Source organism: Balaenoptera musculus, chromosome 13 (genome assembly GCF_009873245.2).
Source record: "Balaenoptera musculus isolate JJ_BM4_2016_0621 chromosome 13, mBalMus1.pri.v3, whole genome shotgun sequence".
NCBI lineage: Eukaryota > Metazoa > Chordata > Mammalia > Artiodactyla > Balaenopteridae > Balaenoptera > Balaenoptera musculus.
In genome coordinates, this window is record NC_045797.1 from 5,267,874 (window position 1) to 5,287,264 (window position 19,391).

Sequence of the window (19,391 nt, forward strand, 5' to 3'; positions counted from 1 at the left end):
GAGGAAGTGGTTTCCACAGGCATGCCAGGGAGGAGGAGGGCAGCTCCGGGGCTGGCCCGAGGGAGAGAGGCTGGTGGTCCACCACCATCACCACCGTGATGCCTGGCTGACCACGTGAGCCACAGAAGGGGCGTTCCTGTGAGTGTACAAGGCGGCTCCTGCCCAGGGTGGCAGCTGGGCTGCTTGTCCCCCAGACACCCTGGGACACGGGGTAGGGTGACAGCAGTTGTAACGAGGAGCCCTGAAGAGACGGCATGGGTGGCAGATGCCACTGGGGATGGTGGGATGACAAGAACAGGAAAGCAACCACAAAAGCACGAGGCCCGTGTCGTGTCCGAGTGAGCTCCTGGCTGGAGTCATGGAAATGACCAGTGAGAGTCTGGGAGGAGGGGCAGGAAAGGGAAACTTGAAAGTTCCCACAAATGGTGTCCCATTTGTTCACACAGGCTGGCGAGTCCCCAAAGACCCAAGTAACACACAATTTATCCACCACCTCAGCAGGCACTTCCTAGGTACCTCTAGGTGCTGGAGACGCGTCAATGAGCAAGAATGCTCCTGCCCTGAAAGGTCTCACTGTAGATAGACAAGCCCACCTTCTCCGAGAAGCACCCATCTGTTCCTATCGCGTATGAAATACTTGAGACATCAAATTTAGTTTTTCGTGCATAAATTATTGTTGGTACCTGCTCTTGGTGTCCACTGTCGTCCTCAGTCAGTTCTTGGGCAGGTGGTATATGATGACATCGGGATTGTTTTTCCTACGGGCAACAAAGATGCTATTTACTGCCCATACCCACCCCTCAATTTTGTAGGAGGAGGTGAAAAAATTCACCTTCAGAAAGTTAAACCAATAGAATCAACATAAAATGGATGAGATCAGCTACATTAAGGAACCATCTTGTTTCTTTTTGTTGTTTAATTTGGACTTGGGCGCACGGAATTAGATTTATCAGAATCCTTGGTTCAATACACATACTGTTAAGTGGCCCTGTTTCTTAATGTTTGATAAAAATGATAATAATCCACCACCCAACATGAGATCCAGAACCTGAGGAAACTTACGTCTTCCTCAATCTTCTCAACCCTGGTCCCACCTGTCACCTGATGAATTCACTGTACTGAAACTTCGGTTTCTCATTCTCCTGCTTTCTTAAAATATAGGTGCTTTTAAACCCTTAAAATCACATATGTGCTCTTTAATTATAGATACATACATCCACATACAGTTAAAATATGGTTTTATCACGTATGTGTTCTGAAATATGTATATGTTAATGTGTGTACATGTGTGTGTTTAGAGAGTTTAGTTTTAGTTGTTTTTCACTTTATATAAAAGAGCATCATGCTATAAATCAATGTTTCTGGGACTTGCTATTTACTCAATAATATATTGCTAAGATTCATCCACATTACTTCATGCAGCTGTAGTTTATTCACTTTCACTGTTGTAGAAGCTTCCACTGTGCTATGACATTTATGTACCCATTGTCTTGTCTAGTGGGTATTTGGGTTGTTTCTGTGTGTTGGTTTTTACCTTGTATAATGGAAATTTTTAAACGTACTTAAAAATGGAGAGATTGGTGTAAGGAACGCCCCACGCGCCATGACCCGTGTCAGCAACAATGATTAGTACACGGCCGATCTTATTTCACCCACTTTCCCCCCCAGCACCGGATTATTGTGAAGCAAATCTCAACTCTATCCATCAGTATCTCTATATGTCTCCTAGAAAGATAAAGACTCTTCTTTCAAAATGTGACCATCCCAGTATCACACTTATTCTGCGATAGTATCACAAATCAGTGCCCCAGATTCCCCGACTGTCTCCTACCTTTCCTGACGGTGTGACCCACGCTCCAAATCTCGGGGAGGAGATACGTAAGCCAGCAGCCAGGTTGGGGGTCTGGAAGCAGGGGCGGCTTCTCTGGCCGCAGTCAGCTTCTTTTCTGGGTCATGGATGAAGCCGCCCAAATCTGAAGGAGGGGCGAAGAGCCCTGGAGGAGGGGTTCTGGGAAAGAAGCACGATGAACGCCACGTGACACCCGAGCCTGAAGACCCAGCAAGGGAGAAGCACCTGGAGCGGCTATTCACAAAGCCCCCAGCTGTCCTCCCTCTCCAACGCTGCTTTCCATTCCTTCCCATTAAAGTTCCTGATTGATGCTGAAAGGCCTCCTCTGTCTGCCCCTTCTTACTTCCCTCTCTCTCCTCATCTGCTTGGAAAACAGGCAAAAAGAGGAGAGAAGATAATAATAGGGAATACAAACATTGAGGGTCAAAACTGCCCATAATTTCCTTGTTTAGACCAGCTGTCAGCAAACCTTTTCTGTAAAGGGCCAGAAGGTTAATACTCCAGCCATAGCTCCACTACTCAGCTCTGCCTTCCGAGAGCCAGAGCGGCCATGGACGGTGTGTAAACAGACAGGCCTGGCTGTGTCCTGATAAAACTTAATTTATAGAAACAGAGGCCAGGCTGGATTTTGCCAGAAAACTAGTTTGTTGACCTTTGGTCTAAACAATACAACTATATTTATTTCTGTCTATTCCTCCTATTTTTTTTCTTGGGTGGGGTGTCGTGCGGTTTGTAAGATCTTAGTTCCCCGACCAGGGATCGAACATGGGCCCACGGCAGTGAGAGAGTAGAGTCCTAACCACTGGACCGCCAGGGAATTCCCGCTCCTATGGTTTTTGATTATTAAAGAGCTGGCACTCCAGGATCAGTCCCGTTATTATCCCCATTTTTCAGATGAGAAGACTGACCTACGACAGGATGAAAGGACATGCCCAGGATCACGGAGGCACCAGCCGGCAGTGCCTCCACCCCTGCTCATCTAGCCGCTGCCTCACCTACACCCGACTCACATCAACACGCTTGCTCTCTGCTCCAGCTAGTTGTGGTTCTAATACTTAGGCCAGAATGGCTCCACCTGCTAGTTTATTAAAGGGAAACAACCTGAGGGGCTGGGAGGGCCATGCCCCGGACGCTGGTTTCCCTGGTAACTGACGAGCCCACCTAACATCAATCCTCTCTGTAACTTGTAGCCTCCTTCTTTCTCCCCGGAGCAAGGACGATAGTTGCCGTGTCCTGTGTGCCATTTGCCATCCATGGTGGGTGTCACTCCAGGACCCTTTGCTTCTGATGTGTAAGATTCCCTCGTTCAACAAACCACCGATGTCTCTGTCGCTGTCTCTGGGATTTCTTGGGTCTCGAGGCTGGGCAATTACAAGGCTTGTAGGCCTGTGGGGTGCGGCCCAACAATTGTATAAAACAATTGTGGTTTTGTATATAAAAAACTTTCCTTAACATTACAAATATTCTGGTCTCACAATCTTGATAATTATCATGTACAGCTGATCATAATTTTTCATCACCAGGGGGATAAGTTTCACTGAACTCTTTCACATGTCTAATCATCATCTTTTATTGAATCAGGTCCTAAATCCCCAGCAGTAGCAGTGCTGGGCATCGCTATGACCCCTGTAGTGGGGTACGGCAAAGGGGAGACTTGTGGCATTTGCCGATTTCTGTGGTGTAAATACTCCCACAACAGCTGATTTGAAGCTACAGCATGACATCACTCAACAGAGTTGGGAAGAGATGCCACACTCGGCTCTTTAAGAAGGTGCCAGCTGGTCCCAGCACCCCACTGGCTTCACATATATGCCTGTCACCTCCCAGTGCCAGTGTATACATGGGATCATAGGGAGTGAGGGTGACTGTTTCGTAATGACCTTGGTATCACCTTTTAACACTGGATAGTGTGTGAGTGCTTAGGTATCTCAATGTTGTTTAATTGATATCTTTGATTATTACTGAAACCACGGTTCCTTGGTGTTTCTTCTCCCAATTCCCTACCCATGTTCTTTCATCTGTTTGGTTCTGATGCCTTTCTTAAAACCTTGAATAACTATGTTATAATTATTAATGCCTTGACCTTGCTTGACACAATTTCTTTGATGTTTTGCTTTTATTATTTTATTTATTTATTTTTAATTTTATTTATTTATTAATTTATTTATTTTTGGCTGTGTTGGGTCTTCGTTTCTGTGCGAGGGCTTTCTCTAGTTGTGGCAAGCGGGGGCTACTCTTCATCGCGGTGTGCGGGCCTCTCTTGTTGCGGAGCACAGGCTCCAGACGCACAGGCTCAGTAATTGTGGCTCACGGACCCAGTTGCTCCGCGGCATGTGGGATCTTCCCAGACCAGGGATCGAACCTGTGTTCCCTGCATTGGCAGGCAGATTCTCAACCACTGCACCACCAGGGAAGCCCTATTATTTTATATTTTTATGCAGAAATTGTAACATAATGAACGCTGTCCATGTTTACTCTGGTGATCCTTTTATTGCTAGTGAACACAAGAGAATTCATCCTGTTTTTGTCTATTCTACAAATAATTATTAAATGCCCAGTGGATGACAGGCTTGATTTGAGGTACTGGGGATATGGCCTTGACCAAAATAACATCTCTGCCCTGAAGGAGCTCCCATTCTGGTGGGGAAAACAGAAAATAAACAAGTAAATATATAATGGAAGTTCTGGTGGTGATAAGAGCTATAACGACACAAAGCAGAGTTGGGGGGAACAGAGAGGGTTGGAAAGGGACTCTTATAAGGGCCTCTGGCAAGGTCATATTTGGACAAAGACTTGAATAGGTGAAGGAGTGAGTCATGCCAATTTTCCTGCAATTTGATTTTTTAAATTTAACTCATTAATTTAGCTGGAATTTAGTTTGGGCATATTACATAAAAGGGGCTCTGATTACTTTTTTCTCAATGTGTATGCAATTATCTCAATACTCTTCCATTCTCTTTATTTTCAGAAGTTTCATTATGAAGGCGAATGCATTTCTCAGTCCGCTAGTATGTTCTAACGTATTTTTCTGACCATCTATTTGAATTACTATTTTTTGGATCGTCCTTTTAAAAAGCATTTACCAATTCTTGCTGACTCTTCTTTAGTATTTTTAAACCATCCTTTCCAGTTTCAAAATGAAATTCCACCTTCCCGAAAGGAAAACCATGTCTTTATCTTTGTATCTATAACACCTGCCATAGAGCATAGCTAAAGTAGACTTTTAACACATTTTTGTGAAATGAATGAATGAATTCCAAAACTCATTTAGGTGTTTTCACCTCTTATTCAAAGAGTATCTCACGCCCACCCATGTGCACATTGGCTCCCGTGATTCAGTTTCAGAATAAACTTTACAGGTCCACTTCAGTCTTTTACTATAAACCCACTATAAACACAGCAGCTCTGTTAAACAACTGAGGAAAAGAACAGCGTCCCTGGAAACCCAGGGCCGCTTCCAGAAAAAAGGACATCGTTTGATTTGAACTATTTTATTTCCTTTATTTTACTCAGATAGGATTGAGAATCTGATGGCTGGTCTTTAACTCCATCAAACCATAGGCTTTTCCGGTTCTGCGTTTACACCGTCTGTGCATCCATATTCCCCCCAAAACCAAGAAGATGAGGGAAAGGGGGGCCAGTGTAATCTTCCAGGAGAACGTGGCAGCTGTAGGAAGAACAGACATGTGAGGGGTGAACACGATCCTACCACCAAATAGGACATTGCTGTGCACTTTACAGAGAAGGAAGTGGTGTTTGTCCCTTCTAATAAGTATGCACTGATTTTCAGAAAGTATGTCTTACACCAAGATCAAGGATACTTGAGAATGATATCTGTGGCATTAGGCAAACAAGCAAGGTAGAACAAATATCCATTGGAGAGAAGCAATGCAGAGTTGGGGAGGTGGCCAGATGTCGATGGTCTAATTTTGTTCTACCCGTTGGGCTGTGTGCAATAAGATGTCTGTCTAGGTCTCTGCTAGCTGACTGTGACGTGGCCAGCACATAATTTGCCCTTTTCCATGAGCATGGGTGTCATGAGGAGTCAGTAAAGTAACAAAGGAAAAGAAAAACTTTGAATAAAGGAGCTTTAGGTGTCAAGATTATCGCTTGGATCCAGCTATTTTATATTCTACTCCTCGGCATCTCTGTGTTATGAAAATATAGGAAGCAATCCCTGGTGGCTCAGTGGTTAAGAATCCGCCTGCCAATGCAGGGGACACAGGTTCAAGCCCTGGTCCGGGAAGATCCCACATGCCACGGAGCAACTAAGCCCATGCACCACAACTACTGAGCCTACACTCTAGAGCCTGCGAGCCACAACTACTGAGCCCGCGTGCCACAACAACTGAAGCCCACGCGCCTAGAGCCCGTGCTCCGCCACAAGAGAAGCCACCGCAATGAGAAGCCCACGCACCGCAACAAAGAGTAGCCCCTGCTTGCCGCAACTAGAGAAAGCCTGCACGCAGCAACAAAGAGACCTAACCCAGCCAAAAATAAGATAAATTTAAAAATTAATTTATTTTAGAAAATATAGGAAGTATGGATAAAAAGTTAATAAGTGGTGAGGAGGAGGGATAAGTTAGGAGTTTGGGACTGACATATACACACTACTATATATAAAACAGGTAACCAACAAGGACCTACTGTAGAGCACAGGGAACTCTACCCAGTACTCTGTAATGACCTATATGGGAAAAGAATCTGAAAAAGAGCAGATATATGTATATGTATAACTGATTCACTTTGCTGTACACCTGAAACTAACAGAATATTGTAAATCAACTACACTCTAATATATAATAAAAATTAAATTTAAAAAAAAGTTAACAAGCGCATGGATGGTGAGGCTAGAATTCTACATTTTTAAGCTACTATCTATCTTAGTCTGTGCAGGCGTTCAGGAATCGACACAATCTCAGACAATTCCTCCAGATGATTCTTACACTTTAAAATCCCTCAAGGCTTAGAAACGAGTGAAGCTTTAATTTTCGGAGCAGCCGTTTAGAGGCACCTCTCAGCCCTGGTGAAAGGCTTTCAGCTGTGCCCTCAGTGATCGGTCACGGCCAACCCAGCGAAGGACATGCAGGGTCAGGGCTCACGTCTTAGAAATGTTTGCAGGTTCCCAGCATCAGGACAAGACAAACCACGGCTTCCTTTGGATCACTATTCTGAAGCCCAGCGATGGATCCCACTTTCTGTGGAACCCTCCATTTCCAAGTTTGTACCACCACCAACCCGCTCATGGAAATGATCTGGGACGTCAGCCTATGCGTGTGTCCTAGGGCAATGGTTCTCAAACTTTAACATGAAAGGAACTTGCTAAATTGCAGTCTTTGGCCTCACCCGAGAGAATCTGACCGGGTAGATCTGGGGGTGAGCCTAGGAATCTGCATTTTCAACTAGTGGCTCAAGCCGGGGATGCTGGTAGGCACGGACCACAGTTGGAGAGAAGTTATATTGTGCTGTCATTCCTGCCCTGAGGCTTACACAAATTCTCAGCTTTCCAATTAAAAGCTTGTCTGCAGCTGCCTCCCCTGCAAATACGGAAAACGTGGGGCAGTTTGTGTTTATTGATTGTGCAGACTTCCCAGCAGGCAGGGTAAGTTTCCCGGTAGGGATCGCTTTGTCTCTTCCCTTCTCATCCTTCGGGCTGTCGACAGACTACATCACCCACGTCTCCCTTTCCTGCTCAGCGCTCGAACACCGAGAAGAAATCGATTTGTCAAAATGGTAAGTCAGGTTTTTCTTTTCTTTTGTAAATGTCCTTCCGTGAGCACTGGACTGGTTTGGCTACAGCCTTATACTTTATGTCCTGGTGACTGATGGCTTTAACCCTAAAGCTGCCTGAGCCCTGCGTACCTTCCGGTTCCCAGCTCTTGGAGGATGAAATCTCCCAACCTCGGGATGAAAAGCATCCCACCCTCCTTGAGGGGTCATGAAAGCAGAGCCGGTCCTGCTGACCCAGGTGGAACCACTAGAGGACACGGCGTTTTTAAAAATCTATCACAGAACCATTTTATCTTTTTTCCAAAAAAATCAGCTTCCTCTTTAAATTTTTCTTTGAGTATAATCTCCGAAAGCCAGCCTCCACTCCACCAAAAAAGTCATAAAAAATGAGAGATTTGCTTTCTCTGCTCCACTAACGGGAAACTCACGGCCCCCCCCTAGGTAATCACCCGGCGCATCAGGAGCTTTATTTAGCACCCGCAGAGCATCCAACACATAGTTTTTCCCTTTAATGTCCCCAAAATCCATACCTTCTTTGACTGTGGTACGAAGCATCTGGAAACTCATTGTATTACGGACAACACATTTAAAATCCGTGTGCAAATCCTCTCTTACGACTGGATCAAAAATCAGTGGCACTTCAATGTAATTCTCATTATTTTCTGAGTATTCCCTAAGTGAGAAAACACTTGGTTAAACATAAAGTGTCTTTTCAACATAGACACCTACACATTCTCAAGGCCCCACTGTGCTTAAATTGATGTCACGAATTACCAAGTTAGAGGCACTTGCCATTGTATTTGTTACTTATTTGGGAGAATTTCTAAGCCTGTTCCTGAAGGTAAGGGTGACCCTGAAGATGCTGGTCACTGTGATAGGATACTTGTGACAAGGAGCACTTGCAGGGGCCAGTTTAGTTTGGATAATGGGGGAGAAATCACTTTTTAAGGCCCTTGATGAACAAAGAACCAGTAGTAGGAATAGAAATGTCTAGTTTTGGGGAATTGGACTGTATCACCAAGAAATCATTTGCATATGGGAGGGCAGGGAGTTTCCAGGAATCCCGTCCTCCACGGTGTCTACTCTCATCCCCACTCACTGCCAACCCTCACTCTGGAAACTCAAGTTCAGAGCCGAGGGCTGCAGATGGGCCGCAGTGGAGGGGTCTCTAATCAACAGCACTGCCATTTGCAATGTTGCAGGAATCCGAAGATGCTTCACTACGATCTGTTAGTATGAATAAAAATATCATGGATGTGGATCCACTAGGACTATTTTTTTTTTTTTAATCTATGGGGGGAAAATAGGCTCCTTTAAGCAAACAGATAGTATGAGTAAGCTGACATGCGGCATGTGAGTTCTGCCCAAGCTTTTCACAACGAGGATTTGCAAGCAAACAGTTGCACTAAGCACACATAATTTCTATCCACTAAATTGAATCCAGAAAGACCTTTTTTGATAGGCCTTTCCAAAAAGACAAAAATTGGGCCAGCAAAAGTTCAGGCAAATTCAGAGTATTGAGACTGTAATTTTAAAAACACTTTATAATTTGGAACATTGAAGGGTCCGCCTTCCTCACACGCAAATGCTTTCCATTTACAAGGCCTGAGTGTTCTACTTTCAGAGTGAGAAGATATTTCCCGGAGATGAAGGCTTATGAGGACAGAACCCTCACTTTCTTTCAGAGTAACCTTCCTTAGAGGCTGGAAAGAAGCAGAGGTGGCTCTCGGATCCCGTGGCTAAGTTTCAGAGTCGTTTTAAGGGCGGTGAATGTTTGACTCTGCAATGCTCAAGGAAGAAATATCTAATTAAACAGCTAGAAGAGGCAACACCAATGTCAAGTAGGAGGCTGCAGTTCATAGATTTAGAGAGGAGGCTCGAGTCTCAAGAACAGTTGGTGATTCTTAGCAAAACCCAATGTTTAAGATTCTAAAAATCCAACGGAGTAGAATAAAATATATATATATATATATATTTGTAATGTGGTGTGTGTGTCACATTGATGGGTTGGCTAGGACATTGTCTCTACAAGGAAGTGGAGTCTACAGGGGGTTCACGACAGCTCTGCCCAGGGCATGAGGAAGATCTTCTCCCACTTACTGGCGCCGCCCCTCGGTCACGCGGCCCCCCCGGTAGGCATCCTCTACGTGTGTGTTGTTGGCAGTCCACCACAGCAAGGTGGTCGCGTGTATGCCAGCTCCCAGAAACACCTTACACGGGATTGTCAGTCTCGACCCTGTGACAGCAAGACGCAGCACATCAAACGTCAGAACCCAGCCAGGGGACGGGGTCACATCAGCAGATCTGAGCGGTGGATCATCTTTCTCCCTCTTTTCAGACACCCTCACCAATTCTTTTCTTAGAAGGAAACTTAGTTCCCCCAAGCGATTCCATTCACCTAGAGCATCAGTAACTTACCAAGGGTCTCCAGCTCCTTCCACTGGTCCTCAGGGCAGATGGAAACCCAGAGGCAAATGGCTTCCCCAAGGTCACTCGGCTCCTACAGAGCATTCTGAATTCCGGAGCTGCCTTCTTCCACAGTTTATTCTTCTTGCCTCCAGAAATCCAGATCCAGAATCCAGAGGATTCTGCCTCTTTGCCCATTGCTGGTCTCTGCTCTCCTGTTTCCCCTAGGAGCTCTCCATCCCTGGTCATGTTCATTTAGGATTAATCCCTTCAAAAGCCACTGTGTTTTACGTGAATGATGCCTTCTACAGTTGTGCAATATGATGGTCCTAGCTCCCCTGCCTCAATCACTATGTTGTTGTTTTTTTTAGTCACCAAAGGGGAGGAGGGGGAATAAATGAAAAAATCCTTCCCATGTGTTTCTTCCTCGTGGGTAATGTGCCTCCCTGGGGTGTGTGCTTTAATGCACCTGGCCACTTCAGGCTCAGAAAGCCCACTTTTCTTCCTCCTTCACATCGCTTATGACCTTAAAGATTTCTCAGCCAAAAGCAGCCCATTCGTTCTGGCCTCATGTGACTCTGCCAGGCACATCAGTGCATGCAAAGCAACAGGGCGGGAGACTCAGCTCCACTGGACTGGGGAACACAGAGGAGCAGGGGTGCTGGGGCTCTAGTCAGCACTAACCCGGGTCCCCACTTCCCCAAGCTTCCAGGAGGCTCTTCTGAGAGCCAAGGCAGCTGTCGGGAGCTGCAACTCAGGTGTCAGGCAGCAATCCCGGTGTCTGTGCAAGAGCCCTCCTTCTCCATGACCACCAATTAAAGTTTAAAATGTAAGCCCAAACACCAGACAAAAGAGGGAGGGAGGGAGGGAGGTAGATAACAGATAGATAATAGATAGATAGATGACAGATAGATAATAGATGATAGATGGATAGATGGATGGTTAGATAGATAATAGATAGATGATAGATAGATAAATAGATAATAGATAAATAGATAGATAGATGATATGTAGATAGACAGGACTCTGCAGCCAGGGTTTAATAAATGAGCATAAGACCTACAAAACCACTATATAAAAACAGACACACAGAAAAGGTACAGGCCTCACAGACACACAGGCCTGAGTCTGAACCCCAGCCAGACCCGACTATGGCTTTTTGACAGATACTGAGCCAGTGACCCCCTGGGCAGCTTTTCCTTCTGGAAATTGGGAGAAATAAGACCTCCCCACGGGGTTGATGTTGGCATTGAATGGCATCTTATCAGACTTAGCAGTGCTCAATAAGAAAGTGTGTGCTGGCCAGGATGGTGAAAAATGGTGAAAACCTCTGTCATACATTTTCATTAACTCCCTTGACCCGCTGACCAGCTATTTTGGTGATAAAAAACTGTCTCTGTGGGGACCAGCAAGGGCAGAGTCAGAGTCTTGGGGAAATGCTGAGCGTCAGCCAAGTATCAGTAAAGTGAATTATTTTAAATACACTACAGGTGCTGACTTTCTGGGGCATCATGCCTTAATCCTTTCATGCAGTTAACAACAGCTACTAGAATGTTCTGATTTTTGCACTGAGATTTTTGTAGGCAGGGTTTTCAAGAAGCAAAGTGTACATGTTTTCAGATAATGCCATTACTGACAGTATTTGGTAAAGGGAAATGTTCCCTCTCATTTGCTATTTCCCGCTGGGGTAGGGGGACCTGCAAACCCCACGGCAGGTGCAGTCGGTGACACAGGGGGCCTGGGGCCCCAGCTTTGGGACTGCAGGCATCCAGGTGGGTTACACGGTCCTTACCCAGCGAAGCTGAGATGGTCTGGTGGGGGGAGATGATCACCGGAATCGTCTCCTCTTCTCTTTCTGAGAAAGATATGAGGAAAAGAGATTCGGTTAGGAAAGCCCTCATTGCAAGCTGAGGGTCAGGGTCTATTGTTTACCTAATTAACTAAATTATCCTTTACAGTAGGGCCAGCCATTGTGAGACTTGGCTTTTGTCTGGCAAAGGAAACCGGCTCTCCACGAAATTGAGCCTCTTTGGCCAATGCCTTTCCCAGAAGAGAGATTACTGGAAGAAACCACAGTTAAACACACATTCCACTAACAGATGTTCTCTGCTCTGTGGTAACAATTAACCATTCCGCTCCCCGGAACGTTCACGATGTCCACAGGATAGGTCTTACCCCAAAGGCTCCTCGCCCTAAAGTAGCTCTCCCCACTCCCTCCCTACCACCCCATGCGCCTGCCACAGAATTCTGGAGTCGCTTACCAAAGAAATAAAAAATAAAAAAGGCACAGGGGCTCCAGAACCACCTGTTCATGGTGCTAACCCCATACTGAGTGATAAACAGAGTAACCCAGCTTGGCCACCAGGGCTTTTTAGTTGAGGTGATTGACTCTTTGGGGGGGAATTGGAACCCAGCTCCCTGAGAGGCAGGTCTCCCAGCAGCTGGAAGAAACTGGGCATCTGAACTGGAGCAGAAAGGACAGTTGATGGGGGTGGACGAAGAGCTGCCCGCGGCCACCACTGCTCCATCCTCACCTCTTCCGCTAAAGAGCATTTGAAACCCTACCAGGAGGAAGCATTACGCAGCATCCCAGGAGAGCCCAGGGCGCAGCCGGCTTCTCCACCAGGACCGGGAGCTTGTCCCTCCCCTCACGGTCACAGGGCTGCTGCACAGGGGCTGGGGAGCAGAGAGGGGAGAAGAACGCCCCAAGGACGAGACATTAACACATCCATGGGGCCAAATTCCAGGGTGCATCAGCATTACCGGCACGGGGGGGCGGGGGGGTGGTGGGAGTGTTAAACACAGACTGCTAATCGTTTCTGATTCTGTAGGTCTGGGATGGGGCCTGAGATTTTGCAGGTCTGATGAGTAACCAGGTGATGCCGCCACCGCTGCCGCTGGCCGAGGACCACCCTTTGAGAACGGCTGAGACACAGTGTGGTCCGGACACAGGATTATATGTAGGTTGGCGCCCCCTAGTGTTCCTGTGCAGTATCACATGAACAGGATAATTCGGGGCCCCTTCAAAGTCACGGGATTCTCACGGATCCCCGCTGTGCGGGGGCAAGGGGTTGACGTGAATGAATCTTCACAAGACGTTAAAAGAAAATAATCTAGAGATTTCCATTCATGGGAGACACGATTTTCCCTGTAGTAAAACTGAATCTCTGGATTCTCTGGGAGAAAAAAATCTTTCCCCTCACAGACCAATTATGTAACCTTAATATAGTTCCAAAGCTCTCTGAAATGCCCTTAAAAGACTCCAGTTGTGTAGTTACTCAGTGTGTAAAACAAAGAAAAGCGCCATACTTTCCAGGGCAGGGGCCAGAACTGCATCACTTGTGTGCCCTTTGCACCAAGCTTGATGTCCCACAAGTAGGAGGCATGGAGGAAACAGTGGATAAACTTGACATGCTAATCAGTACTGTTCACAACATTATTTTCAGGTAGAACTCATTGAAACCAATGAGATCCCTCACTATTTAAAATCCTGGTTTCAAGGGTAACTAGACCTGCTTGGGAAAGACCAGAAAAGGGCAATTTTCACCACATATTCCAATGCATAGCCTTCTCACTGAAAAATCCAATAAAATCCTAGTATCCTAGAATTATACACAAAGTTATGGCAACCGTGTCCTGATAGCTGGCCCTGGAGGTGCAAGCCTTCCAAAGAGACCTTCCAAAGAGACCTTCCAAGAGAACCACTGTTTGGCCCCCTCTAGTGGTACATGTTTTAGCCTCAGACTCGGAACCCTGTCAACTACCCAGGGATTCACCATTCCTCATAAAAACACCCTGCTTCCTATCTTTCCAAGTGTCCTACACATCTTAGAAGCCTGATGCTTAGAGAGTTGCCATATCTGTTTTCCTTTCATACCAAGACATTCAAAGAATTCTACGGGAACCCTAACTTTTTCCTTGCATGCTTGTTGCTGAACCAGGGTGCAGAGGTACCCTGATGGCAAGTACTCACTCTTGACACGGAGTTTGATATTCCTGGTGATGTTGTATTGCCTGCCTCTGTGGGCAAACGTCATGGCACACCGATAATAGCCCGCATCCTCCAGAGACACATTGTTCACCACTAAGCGAGTTCCCCTCACACTTAGAAATTTCTCATTGTCTTGATCCAAAGGGAGAGAATCCTTAAGAGAAAATGTTTTTCAGAGTTACGCTATATCTTAATTGACATCTCAAAAACTATGAACAGCATTGCTATTATCCATCACTGTTGAATTTGCAATCCAAGAATCGCTCTGATATTTACTTTGCAAATATTGTCCTTTGGGACATGCTTTTAACTGTATTTTTAGGAGGGGGAGTTTGTTAGCGTATAACACAGAATGGCTGGGTTTGTTTAACCAGAATGTTTAAAGCACATTTGCTTTGGCACAATGGGAAAAAAAGAAACTATCTTCTTTGACAAAGTAGGTGATTAAACTATAAATATATTTATGGCCTAACAGCTGCCTATAGATCTTGGGAAACATCCAGAAAGGAGTGCTATGACGTAGTCATGGCAACTTGCAGAACAATGCTCAGAAGAGTTGATGTTGCAGTAATCACTTTAAAAATCATCTCAATTTTAGGAGTCAGTAGAGACAGAAAAATTTGTAAGACAAAAATAAATGTGGGGCTTCCCTGGTGGCACAGTGGTTAGGAATACGCCTGCCAATGCATGGGACACGGGTTCAAGCCCTGGTCCAGGAAGATCCCCCATGCCGCGGAGCAACTAAACCCGTGAGCCACAACTACTGAGCCTGCGCTCTAGAGACCACAAGCCACAACTACTGAGCCCACGTGCCACAACTACTGAAGCCCACGCGCCTACAGCCCATGCTCCACAACAAGAGAAGCCACCACAATGAGAAGCCCACGCACCACAACGAAGAGTAGCCCCCGCTCGCTGCAACTAGAGAAAGCCTGAGCACAGCAACAAAGAACCAACGTAGCCAAAAACATATAAATAAATTTATTTTAAAAAATAATAATAAAAAAAAATAAATGTGAGACGTGAGACCACACTTCCCGTATAGACAAAAGGTACTATGCGTTCTACAGAGCAGACCCTCAAGAGGGAGAGCTCCAATAACAGAGAACACACCCTCATGAGCACAAAATGTTCTCAGGAACATCTCTTTCAAAACCATGATGATTGTGGGGCTTCCCTAATGGCACAGTGATTGAGAGTCCACCTGCTAATGCAGGGGACACGGGTTCGATCCCTGGTCCAGGAAGATCCCACATGCCACGGAGCAGCTGGGCCTGTGTGCCACAACTACTGAGCCCCTGTGCCACAACTGCTGAGGCCTGTGCACCTAGAGCCCATGCTCCACAACAAGAGAAGCCACCGCAATGAGAAGCCCACGCACTGCAATGAAGAGTAGCCCCTGCTCGCCACAACTAGAGAAAGCCCGTGTGCAGCAATGAGGACCCAACACAGTCAAAAATGAATAAATAAATTAATTTTTAAAAAAAGAAATGCCTTTAAAAAAAAATGATGATTGCAATAGTCATATATAACCTTGAGTCATTTCAGAGACTTCTTCTGAATGAGAACACAGGCATAACTGGAATAGTTTGTCAACCACATAGCTCATGAAGTCTAATTGTACAATGTATTTAATTAAAGAAAGATATTTCATTGTTCCCAACATGAGTGAGCAAATATAAAAAAAGCCAAACAGGGCCCAGCAGCACCATTATTCCTGGGCCTACGAGCCCCCAGGTCTCCCCCGTGTGGCAGGGATGTGCGGGTTCTGGCCTCTGGGGTCAGAGGTTTGGCTTCACCCCCTACCAGCTGCATGACCTTCAGCACGTTCCTTACATTTCCGGTCTCCGTTTCCTAATCTGTAAAATGGAGATATTAACAACCCCTACTACACTGGGTTCATGTCAGGGAGTTTAGAACAGACTTGTACACAGAACGTGCTCAGTAATGATTAGCATTCTTAGGACGGGAACAAATATTATTATTAAGCACCACCATGATATCCTTGTCCACCCAAATTTATTGAGGACCATTTACAAGTCAAGCACTGCACGAGGTGCTTCACACACTGTGCTCCATTTAATCTCAAAACAATCTCAGGCAGTGGGAGTGACAAACTGCCGTCTTGCAGAGGGAACAGGTTTAAGAGGTAAAATAACTGACCAAGGCTATACAAAACGTCAGTGAAGAAGCAGGGTTTCCAATCCAGACTGGTCAACCCCAGAACCTGTGCTCTTTCCTCTACGGTAAAACCCCTCACTTGACCTTTTTATGCTCTTACAAAACCAAGAGCTCCATAATTGGGCAGGCTAACTCATAGGAGCTGGCTTCTTACTTTCTCCGAAAATCATTTAAAAGTTTCCAATATTAAATTGACATCCTATAGATATCTTGTAGTTAGAATACTAGTCAACTGGTCAACCTATTTTTTTTTTATTAAAGGGTTAGTTTCTATCCATTTTTAAACCAATAACTGTACTTTTCAGTATCAATCTATGGTGTATATCAGGAGTCAGCAACTTTTTATGTAAAGGGCCAGAGAGTAAATATTTTAGGCCTACGGTCCACGTGGCCTCTGTTCAACTACTCAACTCTGCTGCTGCCCCACGAAAACACAGAAATAAATGAGCGTGTCCCAGTAAAACATTACTTATAGACACTGAGATTTGAGTTTTATATTATTTTCATGGGTCATGAAATATTAGTCTTTTTTTTTAACCATTTAAACAAGTGAAAACTAACCTTAGCTGGTGAACATACAAAAATGGGTGGCAGCTCAGTTTTTGGCCCTGGCTGTCATTTGCCCACACCTGGTCTAAACAAGGGAGCCAATGATAGTAGATATTTATTCAGCCAGTCAAGACACAAAATTGTGTTTATATTTACTCCTTTAACTCAAAGGTTGATTTTTATGTGCTTTCAAAAAACTCTATTAACATGTGTATCAAGTTGTTAAATAATTCTTTCTAAAAATTTCTATAGACAAACAACAGAGTAAAAAGCTATTTTCTTCAGCTGTTATTTATTCTGCATTCATTTCACACTCTGTCTTTTCAAATCACCATCTAAGGACCCTTACCCAAGCCCTATAAAGACTAATAGAGTATATTAATCATGGCCCTTTTTAAAATCACTGGTTTAAAAAAATAGAAATATAAAAGTGAACATATTGTCTTCAAATGAGTATTTTATATCTTTCCTATGGCTCATCAAACACCTTTTCATTAAATGGCAATTCTTAAAGACGTACCTTGTACCATCGAATCTTCACGTCAGTTTTGTTCCCGATGAATTCACTCAGATCAGGACAAACTAATAACCCAGAGGCTGACAAGGTTATAATTTGTGGGTAGGAGATGAGAGGCAGGGAAGCTTCTGTCTTCTCAAAAACCCTGAGCTCAACGGACATCTCATCACAGTAAGAGGCATTTCTGATTTAAAAGGGAAAAAAAGGAATAATAAATGGCAAGGCAAAATGAAAATAAAACTAAATGAAATTAAGAATAATTCCCCAATCTCATTAAATTCTGCATTCTGTATTTTCCTCATTTGTATTGCAATACTTCTGTCCCTGGTCCTTTTGAATCTTTGGAGCACATACACACACAAAAAAACACATCATAATCGTCATATAGAAATGGTGATATATTCTGCATGTTTCCAAAAAGGACCCTCCACAAGCCTGATTTCAAGACCATTGAGGGCCAGTAAAAAACCCTCAGGTCCTCTTCAAAGGGGCCTAAACCCTTCCAGGTTCCGGGGGAGGTTCTTGATCACAGCCCCAGTATGCTCCAAATTCCTGGTCCAGGCAACCTTATCTAGATGGAGAGATTGTTTCCTAAGAGCCGCTGTTTCCTTATAAAGAAAATCCTCTTTACTTCTTTTGGAAATCATTTATCAACTGAAGTCAAATTTCAGAAAACTGCGGAGCACTTTGTATAAGATCTAGAAATGATTTTTGCAATACTGCACTGGGGAAATTAACTTGGTAAATTTGTTTGTTTGGTTTTTATTTATTTTTTTGGTGGGTCTAACTATAATCTCAATATCATCATTCTATCAAGACCCTAGAACTGGGGAAGGGGCAGAGGCAAAACATTGACAGAAACACAGACGATGTGGAGGGAAGGATAGAGGATATTAATTCAAACTATTTTTTTAAGTAGAAAAACATAAAGATATAATTAGCTCAGCTAAGCTGCTGGAGACCTACCTAAGAAACACTGGACATCAACACAGAAAATGAGCATGTGTGTTTTATGGGGTTGGGAGGGAGGCGTACAGCAAAATGTAAAAAAATCTATACCCTGGGCTTCCCTGGTGGCGCAGTGGTTGAGAGTCTGCCTGCCAATGCAGGGGACACGGGTTCGAGCCCTGGTCTGGGAAGATCCCACATGCCGCGGAGCAACTAGGCCAACTAAGCCCGTGAGCTACAATTGCTGAGCCTGCGCGTCTGGAGCCTGTGCTCCGCAACGGGAGAGGCCGCGATAGTGAGAGGCCCGCGCACCGCGATGAAGAGTGGCCCCCGCTTGCCGCAGCTGGAGAAAGCCCTCGCGCAGAAACGAAGACCCAACACAGCCATAAATAGATAAATAAATAAATAAATTAAAAAAAAAAAATCTATACCCAAAGAAGGAACAAAATGTGAAAATTATATGTGAAAGTAATAAGTGATAAATGCTTACTACCTGAAAGCAAAAAGAAATTAATTCAAATATATAACACCAATATCTATATTCTACTTCATATCTGGTTGAAGAAAGGAAAAAGATGAAAAACATTTTATGCACAAAGAAATGCAGACAGCTATCACCTTGAAGAATGCATAATCTCACTGCAAATCAAAGAAAGGCAAATGAGGGCAAGTCTGAAGAACAGAGCACACCTGAAAATAGCCCTCCCAGCAGCTCCTGGGGAGGAGAGCATGCCAGGCTCTGTGCTCTGCAATACATCATTTCATTTATTCTCCAACCCTGTGACACTACTGTATCACTTTTAGATGAGGAAAATTAGGTATGCAGAAAGTAAGTAAATTCCTAAGGCTATAGAGCCTCTAAGAGGTCAAACCAAGGTTAGAAACCAGTAGGGCTGTGGGAAAACCTGTAAATCAGGGCATTACATCCAGACACCAAGCTTACGAGACATATTGAGAATTACAAACCTGTTCACATTACTGATCCCACATCCCCCTTGGGCAACAGACCCCCCCCCCGTGGAAATAACTCAAAAGAAAGATGGGTGGGGAAATCATTTGATCACCGCTCATATTCCCCACGTAGTGTGGCAGCCCTACAGCAAAGAGGTGGTTGTCACTTGTGCCATCCACCAAATATGTCCTGTCCCCCATCCAGAGCAGACGGTGGGGTTACACGTCCTGGCACTGAGACTTGGCGGCCGCGTGGCCCAGCAGTATCA

The 19,391-nt window shown here is 44.8% G+C and overlaps 1 protein-coding gene and 1 long non-coding RNA gene across 3 annotated transcripts in view; one reads left to right on the forward strand and one right to left on the reverse strand.

Moving 5' to 3' along the window:
* Positions 1 to 5,324: 5,324 nt before the first annotated feature.
* The window catches only part of IL1R2 (interleukin 1 receptor type 2), a 35,137-nt gene continuing 21,070 nt past the window's right edge, over positions 5,325 to 19,391 (reverse strand). The window contains exons 4-10 of one of the 2 annotated variants that reach the window (XM_036872291.1): positions 17,227 to 17,407; positions 13,959 to 14,130; positions 13,295 to 13,345; positions 11,778 to 11,840; positions 9,680 to 9,815; positions 8,110 to 8,252; positions 5,331 to 5,516 (exon numbers count right to left, since the gene is read on the reverse strand). In XM_036872291.1, the coding sequence (XP_036728186.1) occupies positions 5,359 to 5,516; positions 8,110 to 8,252; positions 9,680 to 9,815; positions 11,778 to 11,840; positions 13,295 to 13,345; positions 13,959 to 14,130; positions 17,227 to 17,407 (904 nt within the window). In that variant the 3' untranslated portion in view covers positions 5,331 to 5,358. Of the gene's footprint in view, positions 5,517 to 8,109; positions 8,253 to 9,679; positions 9,816 to 11,777; positions 11,841 to 13,294; positions 13,346 to 13,958; positions 14,131 to 17,226; positions 17,408 to 19,391 lie in introns of both variants that reach the window. The other variant, XM_036872292.1, reaches the window with a different exon arrangement.
* LOC118905620 lies at positions 6,727 to 9,549 on the forward strand. Its single transcript, XR_005022295.1, has 2 exons — positions 6,727 to 7,582; positions 9,204 to 9,549. It is a non-coding gene; the product is annotated as an uncharacterized LOC118905620 (long non-coding RNA).